Raw genomic sequence first — 21,832 nt, 5'->3', positions numbered from 1 at the left:
AGGGGTGGCAGAGAGGGGCTGGAAGTGTAAATGACTCCCAGCCTTCAAAAAGCTGGCACTGCTGCATCCATTCCATCCATTTTGTTGCATTAGCTAATCAAACTAAGTAGTTTCAATTGGATTTTGAATAGATGTGCAATTAATTGTTGCAGTTTTGAATTTTATTGTGCTATTATGCTCCTTAGTGTGCATGCAAACTGTGAGTGAGGGACTGGCTGGACGCTGAGGAGTGGGATCTGGGAGAAGGGTGGGTTGGAGACTGACTTGGAAGAAGGGATCAGGGATCTGGGAGAACCCGTGCAAGCCAGGAGACGAGAGTCAGAGGCAGGAGAAGCTGCAGGATTGGAGAGTGAAGTGCAGCGACGGGAGAGGGAGAGATTGGTCAGGGCGGGAGAGAGTCAAGGACTTCCACACCTCCTCCTCCTGCCCCCAGGGGTGTTCCGAGGGGGGCGGGCGGGGGGGCGTGGCTTACCCCAGGTACCATTCAGGGGGGACGGACGACAACATGCCGACCACCGATCAGTGGGACCCCCGGGGCGCACACCGCTTGCCACGCCCCCGGATGCACGACACGCCCCATGGAACACGTGCCATGCCCCCTGGGATGAGCGCCACTCCGGGTACCGGAGCAGGTTGCTTCTCCTCTGCCTGCCCCACCTCTCCTGCTACACGGGACCAGGAGAGGACTGAAGAGGGAGAAAAAAGAGGCGGAACAGAAAACTAATAAATCAACAATAAAATACTAGCCAGCCAGGGAGTGCAAGCAAATAGGCGATGGAGGGCACAAGGCACCCCTAGCGATGCTCAGTGTCAGAGACCAGACTGAGGATTATGGCTCCAAAGAGGAATGGTGGGAACCTTCTTCTCTTCCTGTTCCTGACCAGGATCCTGAGGCTGCCTGGGAATAGTGGATCAGTATAGATTTAGAGAACTGGTTTGCAGAAGGGCATAGTTCGGAAAACAACAGCTGGGCAGAGCCGAGTGGGGAACAGATAGAAGAGGCAGAACAGGGAGAGAGAGAGAGATAACGGACTCCCCTTCCCTTGACAGTCTCTAGCCTATATCTCCAAGGGCAAGGACAGCTGATATGTTTGCTATGCAGAAGGCTCAGTGGTTGCAAGAGTAGGTTGCAAGAAGGGGGAAGTAGGGGGGGAGGGAGGAGGAGGGAAGCACCTTTATTCAGAGAATGGCTGCGTTGTTCTTTTGCTCCGATCATTAAACACGCTTAAACTGGTAAGGGACTCTAATTGCTTTGTTCTGCTGATGCACAGCCAATGAGGGGGAGGAAGCCGTTCTCTAAAGCCTGGCACTCAGGGACCCAGCACATGTCACATACCCTGGGCACACTGACCTCAAAATCCGCCCATGGCTCAGCCACACACACCGAAAGAACTGTTGCAAACCATAGATTTATTTATTTTATATATGTATATCTATGCATATGTATATCTATGTATTTCTATGAATAGAAGGCCCCCGGGTGGCACAAAAAACTGAACAGTCCAGCAGCAGACACAATGCATTAAAAAAAAAACCACATTCAAAATGTGCTGCCACACTGGAAATCAGCAAATGTGTTCAACAAGAAAATCTAAACCTCTGACGTCTAAGAGAAAAGCGGAGTTTTAAGGTGACACAGAAAGGTCAGTGGTGTTGGGGCCTGGCAGATCGATCCATGGAGCGAGTTCTGCACACACAGGGGGCCAACACCAAGAAGGCCCTGTCTCTGAGAGTCATCTGGATGTCTCCCCTCACCTCCAAAAGCATGAGCACCCAAGCTGAAGACCTCTGACCCAAAGATCTTGGCAACATACGGGAGGTAAGTACAGAACACAGTGCTTTGCACTGGGGAGTGGGAAATGGGTCTTCCTGTTTGGGTCACAGAGGTAGGGGAGATGATGGGACATTTAGTGGAGTGGAGCTGGGGAAAAGGGAGAGGGGGACTTTCTGGCTCTGAGATGCAAATGTGGAAGGTGAACGAGAACCACAAAGTGCCCGGGTTGGACACTGCCAAAACGTTGCAGACCTCAGCCCTGGGCAGCAAGGTTGCACAGGAGGCTGGGTGAAGATCTGCTACCAGGTCACAGCCTGATTTAAAGTGGGTCACAACTGCAACATGGCCACCATTTTTACCATACCTGGTAAAAAAAAAAAAACACCTTAAGGAATGCGTCCTGCAAATCCATGTTTAGGTAAAAATGGGGTCTTGGGTCTGAAAACGCTGACATCTTACTGCTACAGCACATATTGCAATTTCTTTCTTGCCATGATTTTAAATTATGAAACCTTGACCCTTGGCCAGGAAGCAGCATATATAACCCCCCCCCCATTTTTAAATTTAACAATCAGGTCATAAAAATCGAGTACGTCTTTATCCTTTCCTGCTGCTTACCACATAAGCTTAAGTAAACAGTGAATTATCAGGTCAGTAAAACTCTGCAAAACAAAAGGCACAATTTCCTCTGCACAGTTCTGTCACTGCAAGTCACTAGTCCTCAACGAGGTGAAGGCAACACGGTGTGGAAAGAGGGAGGTAGCACCTATCTCCGCCTCTTTGCTGTGTCCCCTTCCTTTATTCCTCCGGAGAAGCAACGGCTCTAGGGACCAGCTTCAGCATGATGGGCTTTTTCGGTTTCATGAACCCTTTGCTGTCCAGTTCCATGGGGATCTTTGTCATCAAAAGAAAGCAAAAATGACCAGTAAGTGGGATGAAGCAGGGAAGATCCAGCAGAAGCAGCTGCAAAGTTCACACATGCATCATGCTGCATGAGAAGAGCCTGATGAATCAGGCAAGTGGGGGCTCATCTCATCCAGCATCCTATTCCCACCATAGCCAATCAGATGCCTATGGGAAACCAGCAAGCAGGATCTGAGCACAAGAGCCCTCTCCCCTCTTGTGGTTTCCAGCAATGTATTCAGAAGCATCACTTCCTCTGACTGTGGAGGCAGGACATAGCCCTCTCCTCCTCCATGAATTTGTCCAGACCTCTTTTACAGCCATCCAAGATGGTGGCCGTCACTGCCTCCTGCAGGAGGGAGTTCCACAGTTTAACTCTGCGCTGCGTAAACAAGGACTTTTGTTTATCTGTCCCGAACCTTCCAGCATTCAGCTTGATTAAAGAAAGAGGAAGAAAAACTTTTCTCCGTGCATTTAAAAGGGGAATGTGAAACTCTGCTAAGTAAAGGAACTTGCTAGTGCAAGTAAGGGAGGATATTAATAAACAAGAATAAACAATATATCCTCTCCTGCCTCCCTGAACATTCCCACACTTCGGAACTCACTTCCTCAAGAAGCCAGACTAGCTCCATCCTTGCTGCCCTTCTGCAAGGCATGTGAAGTCTTTCTTGTTTCAACAGGCATTGGGAACTGACTTTTTTTTATTAAGGAAATGGCAGAGGCTGTGCTGTTTTTATTGTAATCATGTGTATATTTAAATATATCTTTATATAGCTGGATTTAATTCTATTAATGCTTTTTTAAAAAAATAATAATGATTGGGTTCCCCCTCCCAATGTTTCTTAGCTGTTCTTATTTTATCCGCAAAATGCCTCGAGCCCTTGTCAGGAAAAAAAAGGCAGGCTAAAAATAAATATAATAATAATTGGTTACTTCAGGGATGCATTTACCCAGAAGCTGCCGTGAGTGTAGAATGCCACAGTGTGATTGAGACCTTGTCAGCACATCACACCTGTGCTCAGAGGCAGGTGTGATTCCTCCAGCCCAGGAATGAGGTATGGAGGGGGAAGTAAAATGAATACAGCCACCTGGTTTTAGCAAGCAATTCAGTGCTAAATAGAGCAGTTGGCCTTGCATTAAGGCGAAATGGACAAAATGCTGCAGCTTACCGGAGTCTCTTTGCAGGGACGGAAGGAAAATCGTTGCAGCAAGACCACCACCGCCACTTTCAAGACCAGGAGGGCGAAGCGCATCCCTATGCAGTTCCTAGGACCCGCACCAAAGGGCAGGAAGACGTATGGGTCAATGGCTTCCTTGTTCTCTTTACTGAACCTGTTTCCAGATCGGAAAAGAGAGAGGTGTGAGGTGAGGAAGGATACTGGAAGCAACACGCACCGAATGTTCCTCCACTGCTGGGGCCTGAGAATCAAATTATGGAGGGAATTTGATTGCCCAAGCTATGGATCAGGGGGCGGCAAAGATTTTGTGGCTTGGGCCAGTTCATGGTCCTGCAGATGCCGCAGTGGGTCAGAGTGTGCGCACGCGCACATGCGCACATGGTATTTCCAATGCTCCTTCCGGTGCAGAGGAGGCGTGCTCAGCTTCCCATTGGCTGCAGAAGCTTCCAGCAGCCAATGGGAAGCTGGCCAGTGTCGCGGAAGGCGGTCCCCACTCTGCTCCGTGCCGGGAGCCGACTGAGCGGGCGGCTGGGTCCCCAAGCAGGTGGCGGGGGGTCCATGGGCCGGTTAAACAACCCCCATGGACCGCTTGTGGCCCATGGGTCTTTGGTTGCCGACCCTTGATATGGATCTAAGTTAGCCGCCCACCCCTGAGCGGAGTTGGGACTCCAAGGTTGGGCAAGACCAACCCAAGGGAAACTCCAACAGGCATGTTCTTCAAAGCAGTTGCTGCAGCTGGTTGAAAAATGCTATCGCTGCCCAGGGTAGATTTATTCCTCAAGGAAAAACATAGTTAGTTATTACAGTGATCTTGCACATTTCCTGCAAAAAGCTCGAGGTGGTGTAAATGGCTCTTCCCCTCCAATTCGGTTGTAAAGGTAAAGGTAAAGGTAAAGGTAAAGGGACCCCTGACCATTAGGTCCAGTTGTGACCGACTCTGGGGTTACGGCGCTCATCTGGCCGAGGGAGCTGGCGTACAGCTTCTACCGTGTTTCTCATATTATAAGTCATGTCTTATATTAATTTTTTCTTCAAAAAAACACGACATGGCTTATTTTTGAGGGATGTCTTATTTTTTAATAAAGTGCACGCGGCCGCTGTTTGCCGGGCTTGTCAAGCCCAGCAAACAGCGCCCGCCGATCTTCGGTGACAGGCGGGGGTGGGCGGAGAGCGGAGAACGATCTCCGCTTCCCCCCCACCCCCGCCTGTCACACAGCACAGGTCGGCGGGCGCTGTTTGCCGGGCTTGTCAAGCCCAGCTAGGAGCGCCCGCCGATCTTCGGTGACAGGCGGGGATGGGGGGAGAGCGGAGAACGATCTCCGCTTCCCCCCCACCCCCGCCTGTCACACAGCACAGGGCCGAAGATCGGCGGGCGCTGTTTGCCGGGCTTGTCAAGCCCAGCAAACAGCGCCCGCCGATCTTCGGTGACAGGCGGGGGTGGGGGGAGAGCGGAGAACGATCTCCGCTTCCCCCCCACCCCCGCCCGTCATACAGCACAGGGCCGAAGATCGGCGGGCGCTGTTTGCCGGGCTTGTCAAGCCCAGCAAGGAGCGCCCGCCGATCTTTGGTGACAGGCGGGGGTGGGGGGAGAGCGGAGCACGATCTCCGCTTCCCCCCCACCCCCGCCCGTCATACAGCACAGGGCCGAAGATCGGCGGGCGCTGTTTGCCGGGCTTGTCAAGCCCAGCAAGGAGCGCCCGCCGATCGTTGGTGACAGGCGGGGGTGGGGGGAGAGCGGAGAACGATCTCCGCTTCCCCCCCACCCCGCCTGTCACACAGCACAGGGCCAAAGATCGGCGGGCGCTGTTTGCCGGGCTTGTCAAGCCCAGCAAGGAGCGCCCGCCGATCTTTGGTGACAGGCGGGGGTGGGGGGAGAGCGGAGAACGATCTCCGCTTCCCCCCCACCCCCGCCTGTCACACAGGACAGGTCCGAAGATCGGCGGGCGCTGTTTGCCGGGCTTGTCAAGCCCAGCAAACAGCGCCCGCCGATCTTTGGTGACAGGCGGGGGTGGGGGGAGAGCGGAAAACGATCTCCGCTTCCCCCCCCACCCCCGCCTGTCACACAGGACAGGTCCGAAGATCGGCGGGTGCTGTTTGCCGGGCTTGTCAAGCCCAGCAAGGAGCGCCCGCCGATCTTTGGTGACAGGCGGGGGTGGGGGGAGAGCGGAGAACGATCTCCGCTTCCCCCCACCCCTGCCTGTCACACAGCACAGGTCCGAAGATCGGTGGGCGCTGTTTCCCGGGCTTGTCAAGCCCAGCAAGGAGCGCCCGCCGATCTTCGGCTCTGTCCCCCGATGCGCGACGGCTCGGGGAAGCAGGCAGGGAGCTCCTGCTGGGTCCCGCGCCTTCGCCTCTCGCTCGGTCGGGGCTACACGACATGGCTTATTTTCGGGGTATGTCTTATTTTTCACCAACCCTTAGAAATCCTGTCATGGCTTATTTTTTGGGGATGCCTTAAAATATGAGAAACACGGTAGGTCATGTGGCCAGCATGACAAAGCCGCTTCTGGCGAATCAGTCATTATTCATACTCTTGAATATATCACATCAAAATGAATGGAGGTGACTAAGGCTGGCATACATACTGCAGCTTTAAAACACTCTGAAACATGTTTTCCCTGCAAAGAATTCTGGGCAATGTAGTTTCCCCTTCCAAGAGTTGCAGTTCCCAGCAGCCCTTAGCAAACTGCCGTACCCCGAATACTGTGAACGGGAGAATCTGCTTCGAATATGCTTCAAAGGCACAGAGTACCTGCAGCCTAAACTCTAGCAGGAATGAAGGAAAGCAAAAATTAGAGATTCAAGTAATGTAATGAAAATAGGATTCTCTTTCTCGATAATAAGATATCACTAATTCAGCTTCGATACTAGAGATGAATGGGGAGAAAGGATGAGAGTTGGGGAAAGATGCTTATAGCACGATTAAACACTTTGGTTGGATTAAATGTCACTTAATAGTTAGGTTTTGATATGGCAGCTAAGCACTTTCTATCTGGATTGTATCTTGCTTATTAATCAGATTTTCACGCTCAGCTCATTTGAAATCACCAGGAAAATATAATTTAATCTTCTTTTTTGTATTGCAAGTATGTTGTGGACATGTAATAATTTTCAGTGATGTAAATGCAAAATATGGACAAATTATTTCCCCATTATCAATAGGAATTAAATGATATCCCCCCCCCCCAAAAAAAAACACTGGAAGAAGGATATCACTTTTTGGCTTTCATTTTCTGCAAGCATTTTCGTGGCTTGGCACCAGCTGCCCTAGAGCTCTTCTTTTAACCGCTGGGCATAAAACCAGGCCAATGTTTCAGTCGCTGAAACCATCTAGGTGTCATTTCCCCCAATACAGTTAATTAAATTCCATGCACAGTTTATGGGTGTAGATTATAAAAAGTCCCCGCATGGCACCGCAGACAGAGGATGTCAAACAATGATAAATGCATTGTGTGGGTGTTGTAATAATCATACCCGCTCTTGGGTTTCCTGCTCCTATTGCTGGGATTTATTATTAGCTGCTTTCCGGAGAAGGAAGCGCCTCCTTCCTTGCAACATACCTTTCGGGTCTGAACTCTTCCGGTTCCGGCCAATGTTCTGGGTCACGGTGCAAGACAAAGGCAGGGATTATGATCGCTGTTCCTTTGGGGATCGTCACTCCGTTGACCTCCACGGTGTTTTTGCAAACCCTTTCGATCCGCCCTCCCGGAGGATAAAGCCGAAGCGTTTCGTTCACCACCATGTCCAGATACTCCAACTGAAGGACGGCTTCATAGGTGGGAGTGGCCTGCAAAAGAGGGAAATAAAACATCAGGAACCCAAGAAGAGCCTGCTGGATCAGGCCAATGGCCCATCTGGTCCAATATCCAGATGGGCAGGGTATAAATAAATTATTATTATTACAGTCACACCTCATGTTACGTTTGCTTCATGTTACGTTTTTTCAGGTTGCGTCCTGTGGTGACCCAGAAGTACCAGAAAGGGTTACTTCCGGGTTTCACCACTCGTGCATGCGCAGTAGTGCAAAATTGCACTTTGCGCATGCGCACAAGCGCTAGATCACGCCGCACACCTGCGCAGATACGCCGCTTCAGGTTGCGGGCTTTTCATGTTGCAAACGGGCCTCTGGAATGGATCCCGCTTGCAAGCAGAGGAACCACGGTGTTGTTGTTGTTGTTGTTATTATTATTAATATTATTATTATTATTATTATTACCACAGTAGCTGACCAGATGCCCCTGGGAAAGCAACAAGCAGAACAATGAGCACAAGAGTTGTCTTCCTTCCCCTGGTTTCCTGCAACTAGTCTTCAGAAGCATTGCTGCCTCTAACTATGGAGGCAGAGAAGAGCCATCGTGGATGGAAGTCATTGGTAGCTGTCAGGGACATGACTGAATTGAATGCCTGGGAAGAGTCAAGCTCTGGAGATGAAGGATTGCAAGTACAGAGAGGGCCAGAGTCTGACTCTGGAGATGAAAGAATGCAGCAGGAGGGGGTTAGCTGCCCCCCCTTCACCAAGAGTTCCCAGACACAGACAGTCTGCAGGTAGGGGGAGGGGAAGAGATAGACGGCATTGAAGGGGCTGCTATGCAACCAGCAGAGAAACATCGTTCAGAGGGCTCTTCTTTTGAGAGGGGGGATTTCCACCCACCTTTTCCCCAAACCAGAAGAGCTGAAAGGGTTAAAATGCAACAGAAGTACAATAGAGGATGAACTGGACTTTGGCGCCTTTCGTGCTGTGACTGGGGCAGAGCCTCAGAGTGACCAACTCGTTGCTAAGAGCGGCAGGCTCAGAACTGCGCTCTGGATGTAATTTGTAAATAAACATGCCATAAAACTGCCAGAGACTCGTTAAATCTTATCAGGGCTTGCTTGCCTGCCTGAGATCATTGCAGTAGCCTTTTCCTCTTCCATGAATTAGAAAACCTACTGGATGAGGCATAATGGAACACTCCCCACCAGTGCCACCCATGGACAGCCTGGCCTGGCTGAAAGGGAGGGAGGGGGAGCAGAACCCAGTTGCTGCCCAGCCATTTCCCATGAATTCCATCCCTCCAAATTTCTGGCCCTGATGAAAAATAAAATCCATGTTCGATAAACAAACAAATATAACCCCCCTCCTAAATTTATACTATTTGGCTTGTACACAAATACTTTGCTTTGTTTTTTTTTCTGGTTGGTCGAGAACTCTCAGACCCCCAATTTTACAGCTTTCTTAGATAAGTCTGCTGGCAAAGGTAGGATTATTTAGCAAACATACATTTACCGTATTAAGGACAGGATTCAGGTAAATTAAGCTACAGCCTTCAGTTCTGCAGTTCCTATAAATTCCTTCATAAATTCCACTGGATTTTATTGGTTTGTTTTGTTTGTTTTGCTTTCCCAGTTCACCTGTGATCTTTTTATACCAAGCAGCAGAATGTGTTCCCACCCTCTTGAACCTGTCCACATTTGTCCAGAGTGGCAGCCATGCATGCCCAACACAAATCGTGGTGGCAGCTCCAGTACCTCCATTCTTGTCAATTAACACTGCTGTAATCCTGCTCAATTACTGGGAATTAGGATGAAAACTGCCAGTGAAATATAGCTGATGGCTTCAACATCTTTGTTTTTCCTCCACATTCCACTTCTGGCCTGTCAACCTTCTAGACCAGAGGTGAGGAACCCAAGGGATTCCAAATGTTGTTGGACTACAACTCCCATGCTCCATCCCCGCTGGCCATGCTGGCTGAGGTGATGGGATCTGGAGTCCACCAGCTTTCCCACCCGCCATCATGCTTTTGAGGCCATCCCATGAGCCACCAGGAGACAGGTTTCTCCATGTTTGCCTATGTCCCGCCAAGCCAAAGCATTTATCATCAGACGGACCTGATGAGCATCATCCTTGGAGACCAAAACAGATGCTCTTACCTGATTGGGAAGAGCCTCATCGATCTCATCCTGCAGCTTCTGCTGCACATCTGGGTGGGTGGCCAGGCAGTAAGACAGGAAGCTGAGAGTGGTGCTGGTGGTCTCGTAACCAGCAAAAATAAATATAATGGCCTGGGCCGTAATCTCTCTGTCAGTCAGAACTGCAGAAGAAAGCAAACGAGGAGGGAAAACACAACTTCATATCAACACTACAAACAAGCTGTCAGTAAAAATCGGGGGGGGGGGATCAACAGTCTTACAATTCATGATGTGGTACCTGTCTCAAAATCACTTGTGTTGGTCTTTAAAGCCCTAAACGGCCTCAGCCCAGTATACCTGAAGGAGTGTCTCCACCCCCATCGTTCTGCCCGGACACTGAGGTCCAGCACCAAGGGCCTTCTGGCGGTTCCCTCACTGTGAGAAGTGAGGTTACAGGGAACCAGGCAGAGGGCCTTCTTGGTAGTGGTGCCCGCTCTATGAAACACCCTATCATCAGATGTCAAAGAGATAAATAACTACCTGACATTTAGAAGACATCTGAAGGCAGCCTTGTTCAGGGAAGTTTTTAATCTGTGACATTTTAATGTATTTTAAATGTTTGTTGGAAGCCGCCCAGAGTGGCTGGGGAAACCCACCCACAAAGGGTCAAGTCTCTTAGGCGTCGTCCTTTGGCAGCTTCCCAAAGCCCAGTACAATTTAGTCTGCACAACTTTTTTTAGCACCCCTGGAGCCAAAGCAAAGAGAAACCAGGTGCTCTCGTGCTCAGGTTTGCTCTGTTAGTATGTATGCAATGGCACTTGCCTAAATGACCCTTCTACTCCCTTCTGAAACCTAGCAACCCCTGCTACCAGGAAATACACAATGAATGGTTTTAAAGTGAACATTCAGGTTTTCACCTTGAACGAACTTCAGCAGAGCTAGCTCACTCGCCTTTTCTAGGCGTTGGCCAGAAATCTAAAGGTGGAATCCCAAAACACGGAGTACAGTCCTGATATGTCAGAGCAAAGGAAACACCCCTCATAACACAAAATGCAGCCACTGTTTGGAGGTGCCACTGTCTATTTACCTTTATAGGAACTTGCTTCATTGGAGACGTTGCCTGAGATCTGGGAGTCTACCATGAGCTGCAGAAAGTCAACTCTGTCCTGCAAGGGAACAGAGACAGAGGCAAGGGTTAGCAGGACAATCCGACCTGCCACATGCGATGTTCAGGAAGGGGCCAGACTGACCGTGTGCTGGTTCTTCTGACGGTCCTTCTTGATTTTTTTGACAGCATCAACAAAGAAGTTTATGAAGGCGGTAGATGCCAGGGTGAAGTTTAGTTTATTCAGCAGTGGTATCAGGAACGGGAAGATGACTGCAAGAGAGAAAAACAAAACAGAGTTTTTGGAGGATGCAGCGATGCAGCAGTCTAATAAGAACACACAGTCAAGGAATCTTGCCAAACTCTTCTTGAGAGACAGGAAAGCTAGGAATGTTGTTGTTGTTGAGTCGTTTAGTCATGTCCGACTCTTTGTGACCCCATGGACCAGAGCACGCCAAGCACTCCTGTCTTCCACTGCCTCCTGCAGTTTGGTCAGACTCATGTTGGTAGCTTCGAGAACACTGTCCAACCATCTCGTCCTCTGTCGTCCCCTTCTCCTAGTGCCCTCCATCTTTCCCAACATCAGGGTCTTTTCCAGGGAGTCTCCTCATGAGGTGGCCAATGTATTGGAGCCTCAGCTTCAGGATCTGTCCTTCCAGTGAGCACTCAGGGCTGATTTCCTTCAGAATGGATAGGTTTGATCTTCTTGCAGTCCATGGGACTCTCAAGTGTCTCCTCCAGCACCAAAATTAAAAAGCATCAATTCTTCGGCGACCAGCCTTCTTTATGGTCCAGCTCTCATTTCCATACATCACTACTGGGAAAACCATAGCTTTAACTATATGGACCTTTGTCGGCAAGGTGATGTCTCTGCTTTTTAAGATGCTGTCTAGGTTTGTCATTGCTTTTTCCCCAAGAAGCAGGCGTCTTTTAATTTTGTGACTGCTGTCACTCCTTCATGGAGTAGTGAAGGGGCTTGAATAACTCAGAGAAGCTATGAGCTATGCCATGCAGGGCCACCCAAGATGGACAGGTCATAGTGGAGAGTTTTGACTAAATGTGATCCACCTGGAGAAGGAACTGGCAAGCCACTCCAGTATCCCTGAAAGAAAACTCCATGGACAAAGACAACAGGCATATAAAAGCTAGGAATACAATGGACAAGCTGCCCTTCTCTTTGCTTCTTCAAGGAATATAACTCCTTTCCCAGAGATCTTTAGCTAGAAGTTGAAACCATGAGAGTTCAGGTAGAGAGCCTAAGACCTGGCAACCACATGGCAAAGTTATCTGTGCAAATACCCTTTCCATGCAGTTTCATCCCTGTGAACCTAAACTCTTTACAGCACGCATTATAGATCCAGGAAGATACAGGCACATTAGTTTGTATTGCACCCTACAGTTTAAAGACAAATAATTTAGTTTAAAGACAGTTAAAAATGCTCTGCATTTACTGCTGCAACAAGAAATCCTAGCCCTGCACTTCCAAGTAGACTTCTGGCTTTTGTCTGACTTCTGCATCACTTTGATTTTAGCCTACTGTACAAAGCCATGCCGCAACCATTGCTTGGTTCCTTGTTTCCACTAAATGAAAGAGATCCCCTGGAAGCCTGCCCCTGAAGGAATGCAGTGCAACAGCCGAAAAAGGTCCTCCCCCCAACCTCTCTGCCTTCCCACTTCAGCAGACAAGTCTCTCTTACTTATCAGAATGAACATTGGATTCAGAAAGCTGAACTTGAGGAACTTTTTGATGTTCTTGACGAAAGGATCGTTGGGGTTGTTCAGGGAATCGATGTCAACGCTGAATGAAGTGCTGGTCACTACGTCCATGCTGTAAGCACCAAAGATCCTGTGGGAAAGGGAAGAGGGGAAGAAACACACATGAAATGTGACGGCTGTTGGTCACATGAAGTTCTCCCAGAGAAGACCCTCAGCAGAAAGAAGCACACAATGAATCTTGCAAGGACTTTAAACTCAGCTACGTGATCAGCAAAAGCTCAGGCCTTCCTGGCCTGTGAATCAGCTCTGTTTATTGCATACATCTCAAGCCTGTATAAGACTTCATCTAAAAATTACATGTTTATTTTAAAAATTCCACACTGGTGGGGGGAAATCGTACATCATTAACTTTCTTCATTATGCTGTTCCTGTTTAATAGGTTTATTAAATGCAATTATGACTTCCTATGGATTTCTTTTCATAGTAAAATCTGTCATTTAAAACATATTTAGCAACCACATACTTAATATTTCAAAACATAGACTTAAAACAATAAAATAAAGAACAATGCTCCATTGCAATATCATCCTATTCCTTCCTTCCTGGGACTAAAAACAGCACAAGCTGAACTGGAGGCAAACTTCTTGTTTGCATTCTTTCCCTACAATGTGTCTATATATTCTAAGAATATATGCCAATAAAGGTGTTGTGATTGTATATTCTAAGAATATACATAACTTTTTGTTTGCATTATTTTTCCCCTGTAGGAATTTGTTTTGCTTTTTACATAGCGAATTATTCAATCATGTATTCCATAGACTCATAGAATTGAAGAGTTAGAAGAGCTTCTGAGAATCTTATAGCCCCAACCCACTGCAATGCAGGAATATGCAGCTCTTGCATACGGGGATCAAACTCCTGCTGAACTCTGGCAGTGAGACCCTCGAGGAAACACTCAACCTCGTAATTTTGCAAAATGTGTCAATACTCTGAATTCCTCCTGGAAGTTTCCTGGAATTCGTTTCAGTTCTAAAATGGGCTCCTTTTTCCCCCACCAGCCCCCCAAGAAGTAACTCACTCTTTCATGTCCATGGGTTCATCGTTGTCCGATTTCTTCTGGACGTTCTTCGCCAGCATTCCTCCGTATCGGTTGATGATGGGCAACATCTGGAAATGAAGAGCAAAAACCTGAATGGAGGCAGAGACCCCATTAAAATGGAGCCATAGAACAAGCAGCAGTATGGAATGGCCACTTGCAACCTGCTTCACAATGTCAAGGGACTCGCCCTGGAGAAAACACCCACAAGGAGCGGGAGAGGTTTTCTTCTGTGGGTGCATTCTCAAGCTCGCCCAAGTTGGGTTCATTTTGTTCAACTCAGTCAAAAGTTCAACTCACCCCACGTAAGAGGCACTAAAAACCCGATCCATCTGGCTGGGTTTCCCCAGCCACCGATATTATGTATTTTGTCCTCTCACTTTGTATTTTTAAGTTTACGCTTAAGATGAAGAGTGGAATACAATTTTAACAAACAGTAGGTTGTTGTTGTTGTTGTTGTTTTTAATTGCCTATTGAGAATGCTCTCTCAAAAGTGGAGTGGAAGCTCTAACCTAGCTCAGTAATGGTGACTACAGATTCAGGGCAGTGACCAAACCACCTCTTAGGCAACATGGCATCAGAGATGGGTCGGTCTCACGACTTACTTCCTTCAGCCTCCCGCTGGTGAAAGTGGGTGAGAGGACGGTGCGAATCCGCTTCCATTGCTCATCTGGGACTGTGATTATTGAGGTGTCCAGGTCTCCGTTCAAGCCAAAGTCCTAAGCATAATAATAATAATAATAATAATAATAATAATAATAATAATAATAATTTATTATTTATACCCCGCCCATCTGGCCGGGTCTCCCCAGCCACTCTGGGCGGCTTCCAACAGAAGAATAAAACACAATAATCTATTAAATATTAAAAGCTTCCCTGAACAGGGCTGCCTTCAGATGTCTTCTAAAAGTCTGGTAGTTGTTTTCCTTTTTGACATCTGTTGGGAGGGCATTCCACAGGGCAGGCGCCACCACCGAGAAGGCCCTCTGCCTAGTTCCCTGCAACTTGGCTTCTCGCAACGAGGGAACCGCCAGAAGGCCCTCGGTGCTGGACCTCAGTGTCCGGGCAGAACGATGGAGGTGGAGACGCTCCTTCAGGTATACTGGACCGAGGCCATTTAGGGCTTTAAAGGTCAGCACCAACACTTTGAATTGTGCTCGGAAACGTACTGGGAGCCAATGTAGATCTTTCAAGACCGGTGTTATGTGGTCTCGAGCAATCCAAGAAATCAATGTACTGGGAGTGAGTTGCAGCTCTCACCACCAAACACTCTTTTTTTGGTACAAACCTAGAGATTTATTGCATTCTAACAAAGTGGCAATCCATGGTTTGTTTGAACTAACCAAGATCCACCTCACAGATTGGGGGGGGGGGAACATGCTTTACTTCCCCAAAGCTTGGTTTGTTCCCCTTCTTCCACCCCAACACTTCACCCTCTGGATTGGCACGGCCTCACCACGTCACCTGAACTCTGGCTGACTGTGCAAGCTAGAAAGGAAAATATTTTGGGGGAATCTGTCTGGCTTCCCCATCTCTTTGCCACACGCCTGCCCAATGCACTCTTTATGTTAGAACTTCTTAATGCTTTCCTGCCACCTTGAATGGGGTAACAGACTCCTGCCAGCTTATCCTTTCCTTTGATGAAAAACAGATATGAGTGTGTAGTTTGAAAGGTCAGCAATGTTTTTCCCCCCTATAAAAAGTTAATTATTGCACTGCAAGTAGGTTTGATAAGCGGGGTGGGGTGTGGCAGTGCAGAAATCAGTGGATCAGAGCTTGGTCAGAAAGCATTGCAGAAGGATGGTCCCTTGAAATTCCCCCCACTCCTCACAAAACAGTCACAGTGTGGGAAAGAGCTTTCTTAAAAAAAAAAAAAAGGCCCATTGAGAGTTGCTCAGTCATGGGAGTGGTTTTGTTTTCTAGCTGCTCGTAGCTCACATCTGTAACCCAGCATCAAACCGTGGCTTCACATCAGGGTTTGCCAAACCATGGTAAATGTGCTCTGCTGAGTTTTGATGCCTGAGCAAGCCACAGTTTGGCTGAGCAAAGCACAGTGTCACATTCTGCGAGATCCAGGCCGTTGTCTAAGTTTAAAAAAGAACCCAAAATCCAACACCATCTCTCTTGACAGAGACCGTTCCCCAGCAGATACCTACCCGGCGGTTGGTGAAATGGGTGTAGAATTCTTTCACCAGGATGGTTTTGATCATGATGGGATCCAGAATAGCCAATAGGGGCTGCCGGCCGTCAAAAATTCTAATTGTCCAGAAAGAAGAAGAATCTTTGTAATTCTTGCTTGGATGCAACAATTGGTTTGTGGCAAGAAGCTAGGAACAATGAACCCTGGAGCTGGAGCTGCTTCCTAGGCTGACACCGTTAGATGTAGGAAATCCAGAGATCTCCAGCATTCACAGCAGGTGACTGTGCAACTGGGAGAGTCCACCACCCTAAGGGGTTAACTAGGATTCTTTCTTGGTGTAAGATTGGGACTCTCTACCTAACCTCCAGTTGCAATGGTGGAAAACCTGTGGCTCTCCAGATCTCCTTGGATTCAAGCTCCCATCAGCCATAGTCAGCTTGACCAACAGCCAGGGATGGTGGGAGCTGTAGTTCAGTGGCCCCTGGAGGTCCCCTAGTTCCTCCTCCCTGCCTTAGGAGTAAGGAATGGGTGAACGTTAATGGCAGCCCCTGGAGGGCCACACTTCTTCCACCCATGTCTGATGGCCAACAGCCTACACTACGAAGCATTACCTGTTAAAACCTCAGAAGCCAAGAGCCAGAGGAATAAGGTGACTAGGGTAGCTGTTGGTGACTAATGCTACTCTGACAATGAGCAAAACCCAGACAACAAATTCTACCAGAAAACATTTGCAGAACAAATCATGCTTAATGTACCATGCACACCTCAATCGGTATCATTTGTACAGAATGCAAAATGTGAGTTGCTTGAGCACAGGATTGTATTCTTAGTCTATAGCAGCAAGGAACACCTTCCACTTGGGCCACGATTTGCAGGCAGCAACAGGAACACACGCCTTCTCCAGTGACCAACCTCCCCACACCCCCAATTTCGTTCCGTGGGATACTCACCCCCAGATTTTGCCATACTTCTGAAAACACTCCTGGTCGAAATTCAGAACCCCCTGCAGAGATTAAAAAAAAAACAGGTGTCAGAGAAACAGGCATCTCCAGTCAGCGTAGCTGTGCTGTCTTAAGGGCAAGGCTGACTTAGGGGCTGTAAAGAACTTTGCTTTGTCTCAGAAGCAGCCCAAACACACCCAAACACACCACAGGAATGTGATTCATCCTCCTCATCTGTTCACACCACAACATGACTACTAGAATACGCTTGGGAAATAGCTTGTTTGAAAACACCCATTATCATCTCCTATATGTAGACACAGTCAACACGGACAGCCAGAACTGAATGCTGGTCTTGGACTGCGGAGTCCTGCATTTGAGTCTCTACTTAGCATTGAGTACTCCCTAGGTACTACAGTATTTTAAGGTTTGTTGGAAGGACAAGGTGAAATAAAACTTGAAGGAAGGGTGGGACATAAATGTGGCAGAGAAGGAAGCTTGTAAGTTGTGGTTGTTTATTATTTACCCTAAGATCCCAGGCTGTTTTTAGGATGAAGGTTGGATATGTGATTGCAAAACTTTAATTTGAAAAACCATCTCTCTCACACACACACACACAATCACAACACACATTTCAAAAAAGCAATTCTGAGGGTAAATCTCAAAATTTCCCATGGTGTTAAATGTTTTTTGTTTGTCTCCAAAATGACCAGTACAGGACATAGGGAGTCACATACAAGACAAGTACCGTAAGTTACAGACCCCCTGCCCCACCCAAAGCCACCTTCCCTCCCCCCTCCCAATTCTTTGATTACCTCCCAGGGCAACTGTCACAAGACTGGCTGCAGAATACTCACTTTCCGATATTCGAGAAAGGTCCCGATGAAGGGCAGAGGCCTTGGACCAGGAATTCCCAGCTTCTTAAAGAAATTGTATGGCCAAATCCCATAGCTGGAAAGACAACCAGCGAGAGAGAAGTCAATGGGAAAAGTGGTTTGAAAAGCAAGATATTCCTGCCCACCTGGCCTTGCAGTTATCCGCTCGCCCAGAAGCCACAGGCAACCAGGAATTCCCTGCGGGTGAGCGAGTGAGCGGCCTGGCCAAGGATGGATGGGTGGTTGTCTCTATCTTCTTCCAGCCCACCTGGCTTCCATGCTAGCCAGTGAAGAACAAAACTGCAAGCAGGATTTGAGCACAGGAGCCCTCAAATTTCAGAGGCACCCTGTGTGACATCAAATTTGGGCACCACCTGCCTCTTGCCTTCCATTCTAAATAATAGCTGCAGCGTCCCCAAGGCTCGACGCCCAGTGTGACTGAACTAGACACTCTCCTCTAAATCCACCTTGGTTCCAGGGAGGCCTGGGAGAGAGCCCTACCTATAATCCTGCAAAACTGCTGTTAGTCAGGGCAGACACCATTGAACTAGGTGGACCAGTAGATCTGACTCAGTATTACCGGTAAGTACTTTCCTATGTTCCTATGAGCCTGGCAAAGGGGAGACAGAGTGAGACTTCAACCCCCTGACCAGACTGCATTGTCAATTTTAGAAACTCAGATATATAAGCTAATTGCCAAATAGCACCTTAAAACCCAGGTTACAGGCGCCACAACAGAATGTCTAGGCACCATGTATATTATTATTGAGGGACCCAGGTGGCGCTGTGGTTAAACCACTGAGCCTAGGGCTTGCTGATCAGAAGGTCGGCGGTTCGAATCCCTGCGACGGGGTGAGCTCCCGTTGCTTGGTCCCAGCTCCTGCCAACCTAGCAGTTCGAAAGCACGTCAAAATGCAAGTAGATAAATAGGAACCGCTACAGCGGGAAGGTAAATGGCGTTTCCACGTGCTGCTCTAGTTCGCCAGAAGCGGCTTTGTCATGCTGGCCACATGACCTGGAAGCTGTACGCCGGCTCCCTCGGCCAATAATGCGAGATGAGCAGAGTCGGTCACGACTGGACCTAATGGTCAGGGGTCCCTTTACCTTTATATTATCATTATTATTGTTATTATTATTATTATACATTTCAGTTCCATATATCTATAAGCTCACTTGGTGACCTTGGGCCTGTCACAGCCTCTTACTTAGCCTAGGGCTGCTGTAGGGATTAACTGAGGAGGAGAGGTCAACGATGTACTCCTTGGAGAAAAAGGTGGAAAATCAATGCAACGAATGAGCTCTTCTGCTGACCTGCTTAAGGAAGCTGGAGGGGCCAGCCAGGTGGAGATGTCAGTTGCCAACCTGGTGCCCAGAAATCTCCAGGTGGTTTCAAGTTGGACCCACACCAGTCACAAAATGCAACTGGGGCCTGGGGCATTTCAAACACTGTAGATCAGGCATCCCCAAACTTTGGCCCTCCAGATGTTTTGGACTACAATTCCCATCGTCCCTGACCACTGGTCCTGTTAGCTAGGGATCATGGGAGTTGTAGGCCAAAACATCTGGAGGGCCGAAGTTTGGGGGTGCCTGCTGTAGATTTTACATTTTTTATTTATTTTGCTAGCCCACGAAGCTGTTGCTTGCTGCAAGTGGGCTGTGGTGGCACCAGGGCAGGGCTTTGGGGTGGGGCCCCACCTTTGCAGAGGCCACGACTTTCACTTTTGACCCTTGCACCTTGGACCTGCAGCAGCCGACGACTCCATCAGGCACAGCCTGGGACGGAGATTAGATTAGTGCGAACGCAAAGGACCTCTGGAGGCTACAGATTCAGCAGAAAATCATCAGGTGACACTTTTCCTGCTACAGAACGACAGGGCCGGGGAAGCTGCTCCTACAGAACAGCTGCCTGCCTCGCCCCGATGGGAACCCTTTGTTGCTGTAAAACATGTGGAGGAGGAAGAGAGATCCCTCTGCTCTATGCAGCGACTCTGGAAAAGTACCAGAGTTACTCCGCTTCTCCCTCCCTTTTAGCCTCTTCCTTCCCAGTTAACAGCAGCTTGGCAAAACGGCACCTTTAAAACACAGGAAGTTGCGACAGACCAAAGTCAGAGCACACAGTCTAGATAGAATAAGGTTACCAGACGCCCCTGTTTCCTGGGGACAGTCCCCGGGATTACAAACCAGCCCCCTGACAAAAATCCATCTATTTAGTAGGAAGTTAAAAAGTGTCCCCAGATTCATTGAAAAAAAATCTGGTAACCTTAGTCTAGAAGTGTCTGCACTGACTGGCAGCATTCCAGGCAGGGGTATCTCCCAGCCCCGTCTGGAGAGGGAACTGAGCCTTGGTGCCTTCTGCCTGCAAAGCAGGTGCCCTTACCCCTGAACTACTACAGCCTTTCTCTCCAAAAGCCAAGTTCCCAGTCCTCAGGATCTGAACAAAGGGCTGATTTCGACTTCTACCGAGTGAGGCCATTGCTCCGTCCAGCTCAGCGCCGTCTCCGCTGACCGGCACTAGGAGCTCTCCAGGATTTCAGAAAGGGCGTCTCGCCCAAGTCTTCCCTGGAAAGGCTCCAGCCAGGGGCTTAAACCCGCCGGAGCCCTTCTGCGGGCAAGGCAGGGGCACTAAGCGCGGGCGACAGCGCTTCCCCGAACATCTCGCCAGCAGCCCTTTCCTTCCTGGAATCCCGCAGCAGCAGGTTCCACCGATCCCGGAGACACAACCGCCGCCCGCCCGTGCGCGCTCCCCGTTCTCTGAGTTGAACTCACAGCCCCAGAAGGACCAAGAAGACGAGAAGCAGCACCCAGGTTTCTGAGGAAAGGCTGGGCAGGAAGAAGAAGCCCATCCTGCGGCCAGGAGGGTCCCAGGACCAGCAGCCGCGCTCTTTCGTTCCCAAGGCCGAGGAGGAAGAAGCTTGTTTTTGCCAAGAGTGAAACTCCGATGCGCACTTTTGCTTTTACTTGGTCGTCACGTCACGTGAAGCCCGGAGAGGGTGGTGGCTCTCATCGTTACGTAACTCTCTCTCTCTCTCTCTCTCTCTCTCTCTCTCTCTCTCTCTCTCTCTCTCTCTCTCTCTCTCTCTCTCTCTCTCTCTCTCTCTCTCTCTCTCTCTCTCTCTCTCTCTCTCTCTCTCTCTCTCTCTCTCTCTCTCACCTCATTGCGAGAGGTGAGGTTGCAAGGAACCAGGCAGAGGGCCTTCTCGGTAGTGGCGCCTGCCCTGTGGAACGCCCTCCCATCAGATGTCAAGGAAATAAAGAAATACACAACTTTTAAAAGACATCTGAAGGCAGCCCTGTATTGGGAGGTTTTTAATGCTTGGGAAACCCAGTCAGATGTGTGGTGTATAAATAATAAAATTATTATTATTATTATTATTATTATTATTATTATTATTATTATTATTATTATTGATGCGGCTTCATATTAAGCCTGGAGCTGGAGTTGACAACATCTGCCTACGCTTTCTTTATAGAAGCTCTTAAGATATGACTGATGAAGATAGAAAACGAACTAAGTATTGAGGCCGAATCAAGGCCAAGCATTTTCGAGTTCAAGCTGTACGTTGCTTGAGTTTATGATGTAATTGTGGGTCAATGGCTTGAGGCAACAAAGAGAGAGGCTGAACCCTGGAAGGGAATTCCCTGCCTTGTTCAAGAAGAGTCATGTGCAGTTTGCCTGCTCAGTGTGGTCTTGTGGCAGAGATGCTGGCTGAGGCAAGAGGCGTGAAAGTCTTGCATCTTCCTCTGGCTGTGGTAAAGTATGTGCTGGGCCAGAAAACACCTCCAGAGAAACAGGAAGCTGCCAGCCTGGTCTGGTGGTTTATCTAAAAGGACATCCTTCTCCACGCAACACATAGTTAAACTATGGAATTTGTTAGCGTACACGCAGAAGACCTGGGCCACCAAGCCCCCCGGTAAGCCTCTGCCGGGTGTCTTCTGCTTCCAGTAGCCAGCTGTAACACGATCCAGGCTCCTTGGAGTCTGGACACGTTATCTGCAGAGTCCATTCCAGTGACCAGCATGGTTTGGCAGCAGCAGCAGCAAGGGAGAAACAGAGAGAAGTCATTGCATATTTACAAGCGTTTATTCTAAAGCACCTCAGAAGATAGACCAAATGTGTCTGTCTTCACCAGCAAAGCAAAAGCAAGAGAAACTAACATTACAATAGTACAACAAACGGAAATATACATCATGTGACACATTCAACATCTTCTTCCA

The 21,832-nt window shown here is 48.6% G+C and overlaps 1 protein-coding gene across 2 annotated transcripts; it reads right to left on the bottom strand.

Annotated features, from left to right (window-relative positions):
• Positions 1 to 1,393: 1,393 nt before the first annotated feature.
• LOC118092751 (cytochrome P450 3A24) lies at positions 1,394 to 20,530 on the bottom strand. 2 transcript variants are annotated; one of them, XM_088656978.1, is made up of 14 exons: positions 20,384 to 20,530; positions 17,600 to 17,693; positions 16,752 to 16,804; positions 15,818 to 15,917; positions 14,267 to 14,380; positions 13,644 to 13,732; positions 12,547 to 12,695; positions 10,995 to 11,122; positions 10,832 to 10,910; positions 9,766 to 9,926; positions 7,416 to 7,642; positions 3,847 to 4,009; positions 2,541 to 2,668; positions 1,394 to 2,138 (listed from the first exon to the last, which is right to left on the bottom strand). In XM_088656978.1, the coding sequence occupies exons 1-13, from the start codon at positions 20,458 to 20,460 to the stop codon at positions 2,573 to 2,575; spliced, it is 1,530 nt and encodes a 509-aa protein (XP_088513104.1). In that variant the 5' UTR covers positions 20,461 to 20,530; the 3' UTR covers positions 1,394 to 2,138; positions 2,541 to 2,572. The 2 variants fall into 2 exon arrangements, with proteins under 2 accessions (XP_088513104.1, XP_034987134.1); XM_035131243.3 differs by having other exon boundaries at positions 1,394 to 2,668.
• Positions 20,531 to 21,832: the final 1,302 nt, after the last annotated feature.

This window comes from Zootoca vivipara, chromosome 13 (assembly GCF_965207765.1).
Source record: "Zootoca vivipara chromosome 13, rZooViv2.hap1.1, whole genome shotgun sequence".
NCBI lineage: Eukaryota > Metazoa > Chordata > Lepidosauria > Squamata > Lacertidae > Zootoca > Zootoca vivipara.
Note: the sequence above shows the minus strand (reverse complement) of the source record. Positions and strands in the feature narration are given on the sequence as shown.

Bases quoted from the DNA above. Each gene is read 5' to 3' on its own strand.
- LOC118092751 (XM_035131243.3), bottom strand. From the start codon at position 20,460: ATGGGCTTCTTCTTCCTGCCCAGCCTTTCCTCAGAAACCTGGGTGCTG. The intron at 16,805-17,599 runs GTGAGTATTCTG...TAATCTCTGCAG, and splicing joins CCTTTCTCGAATATCGGAAA to GGGGTTCTGAATTTCGACCA. The intron at 9,927-10,831 runs GTAAATAGACAG...TTTCTTCTGCAG, and splicing joins TGAAGCAAGTTCCTATAAAG to TTCTGACTGACAGAGAGATT.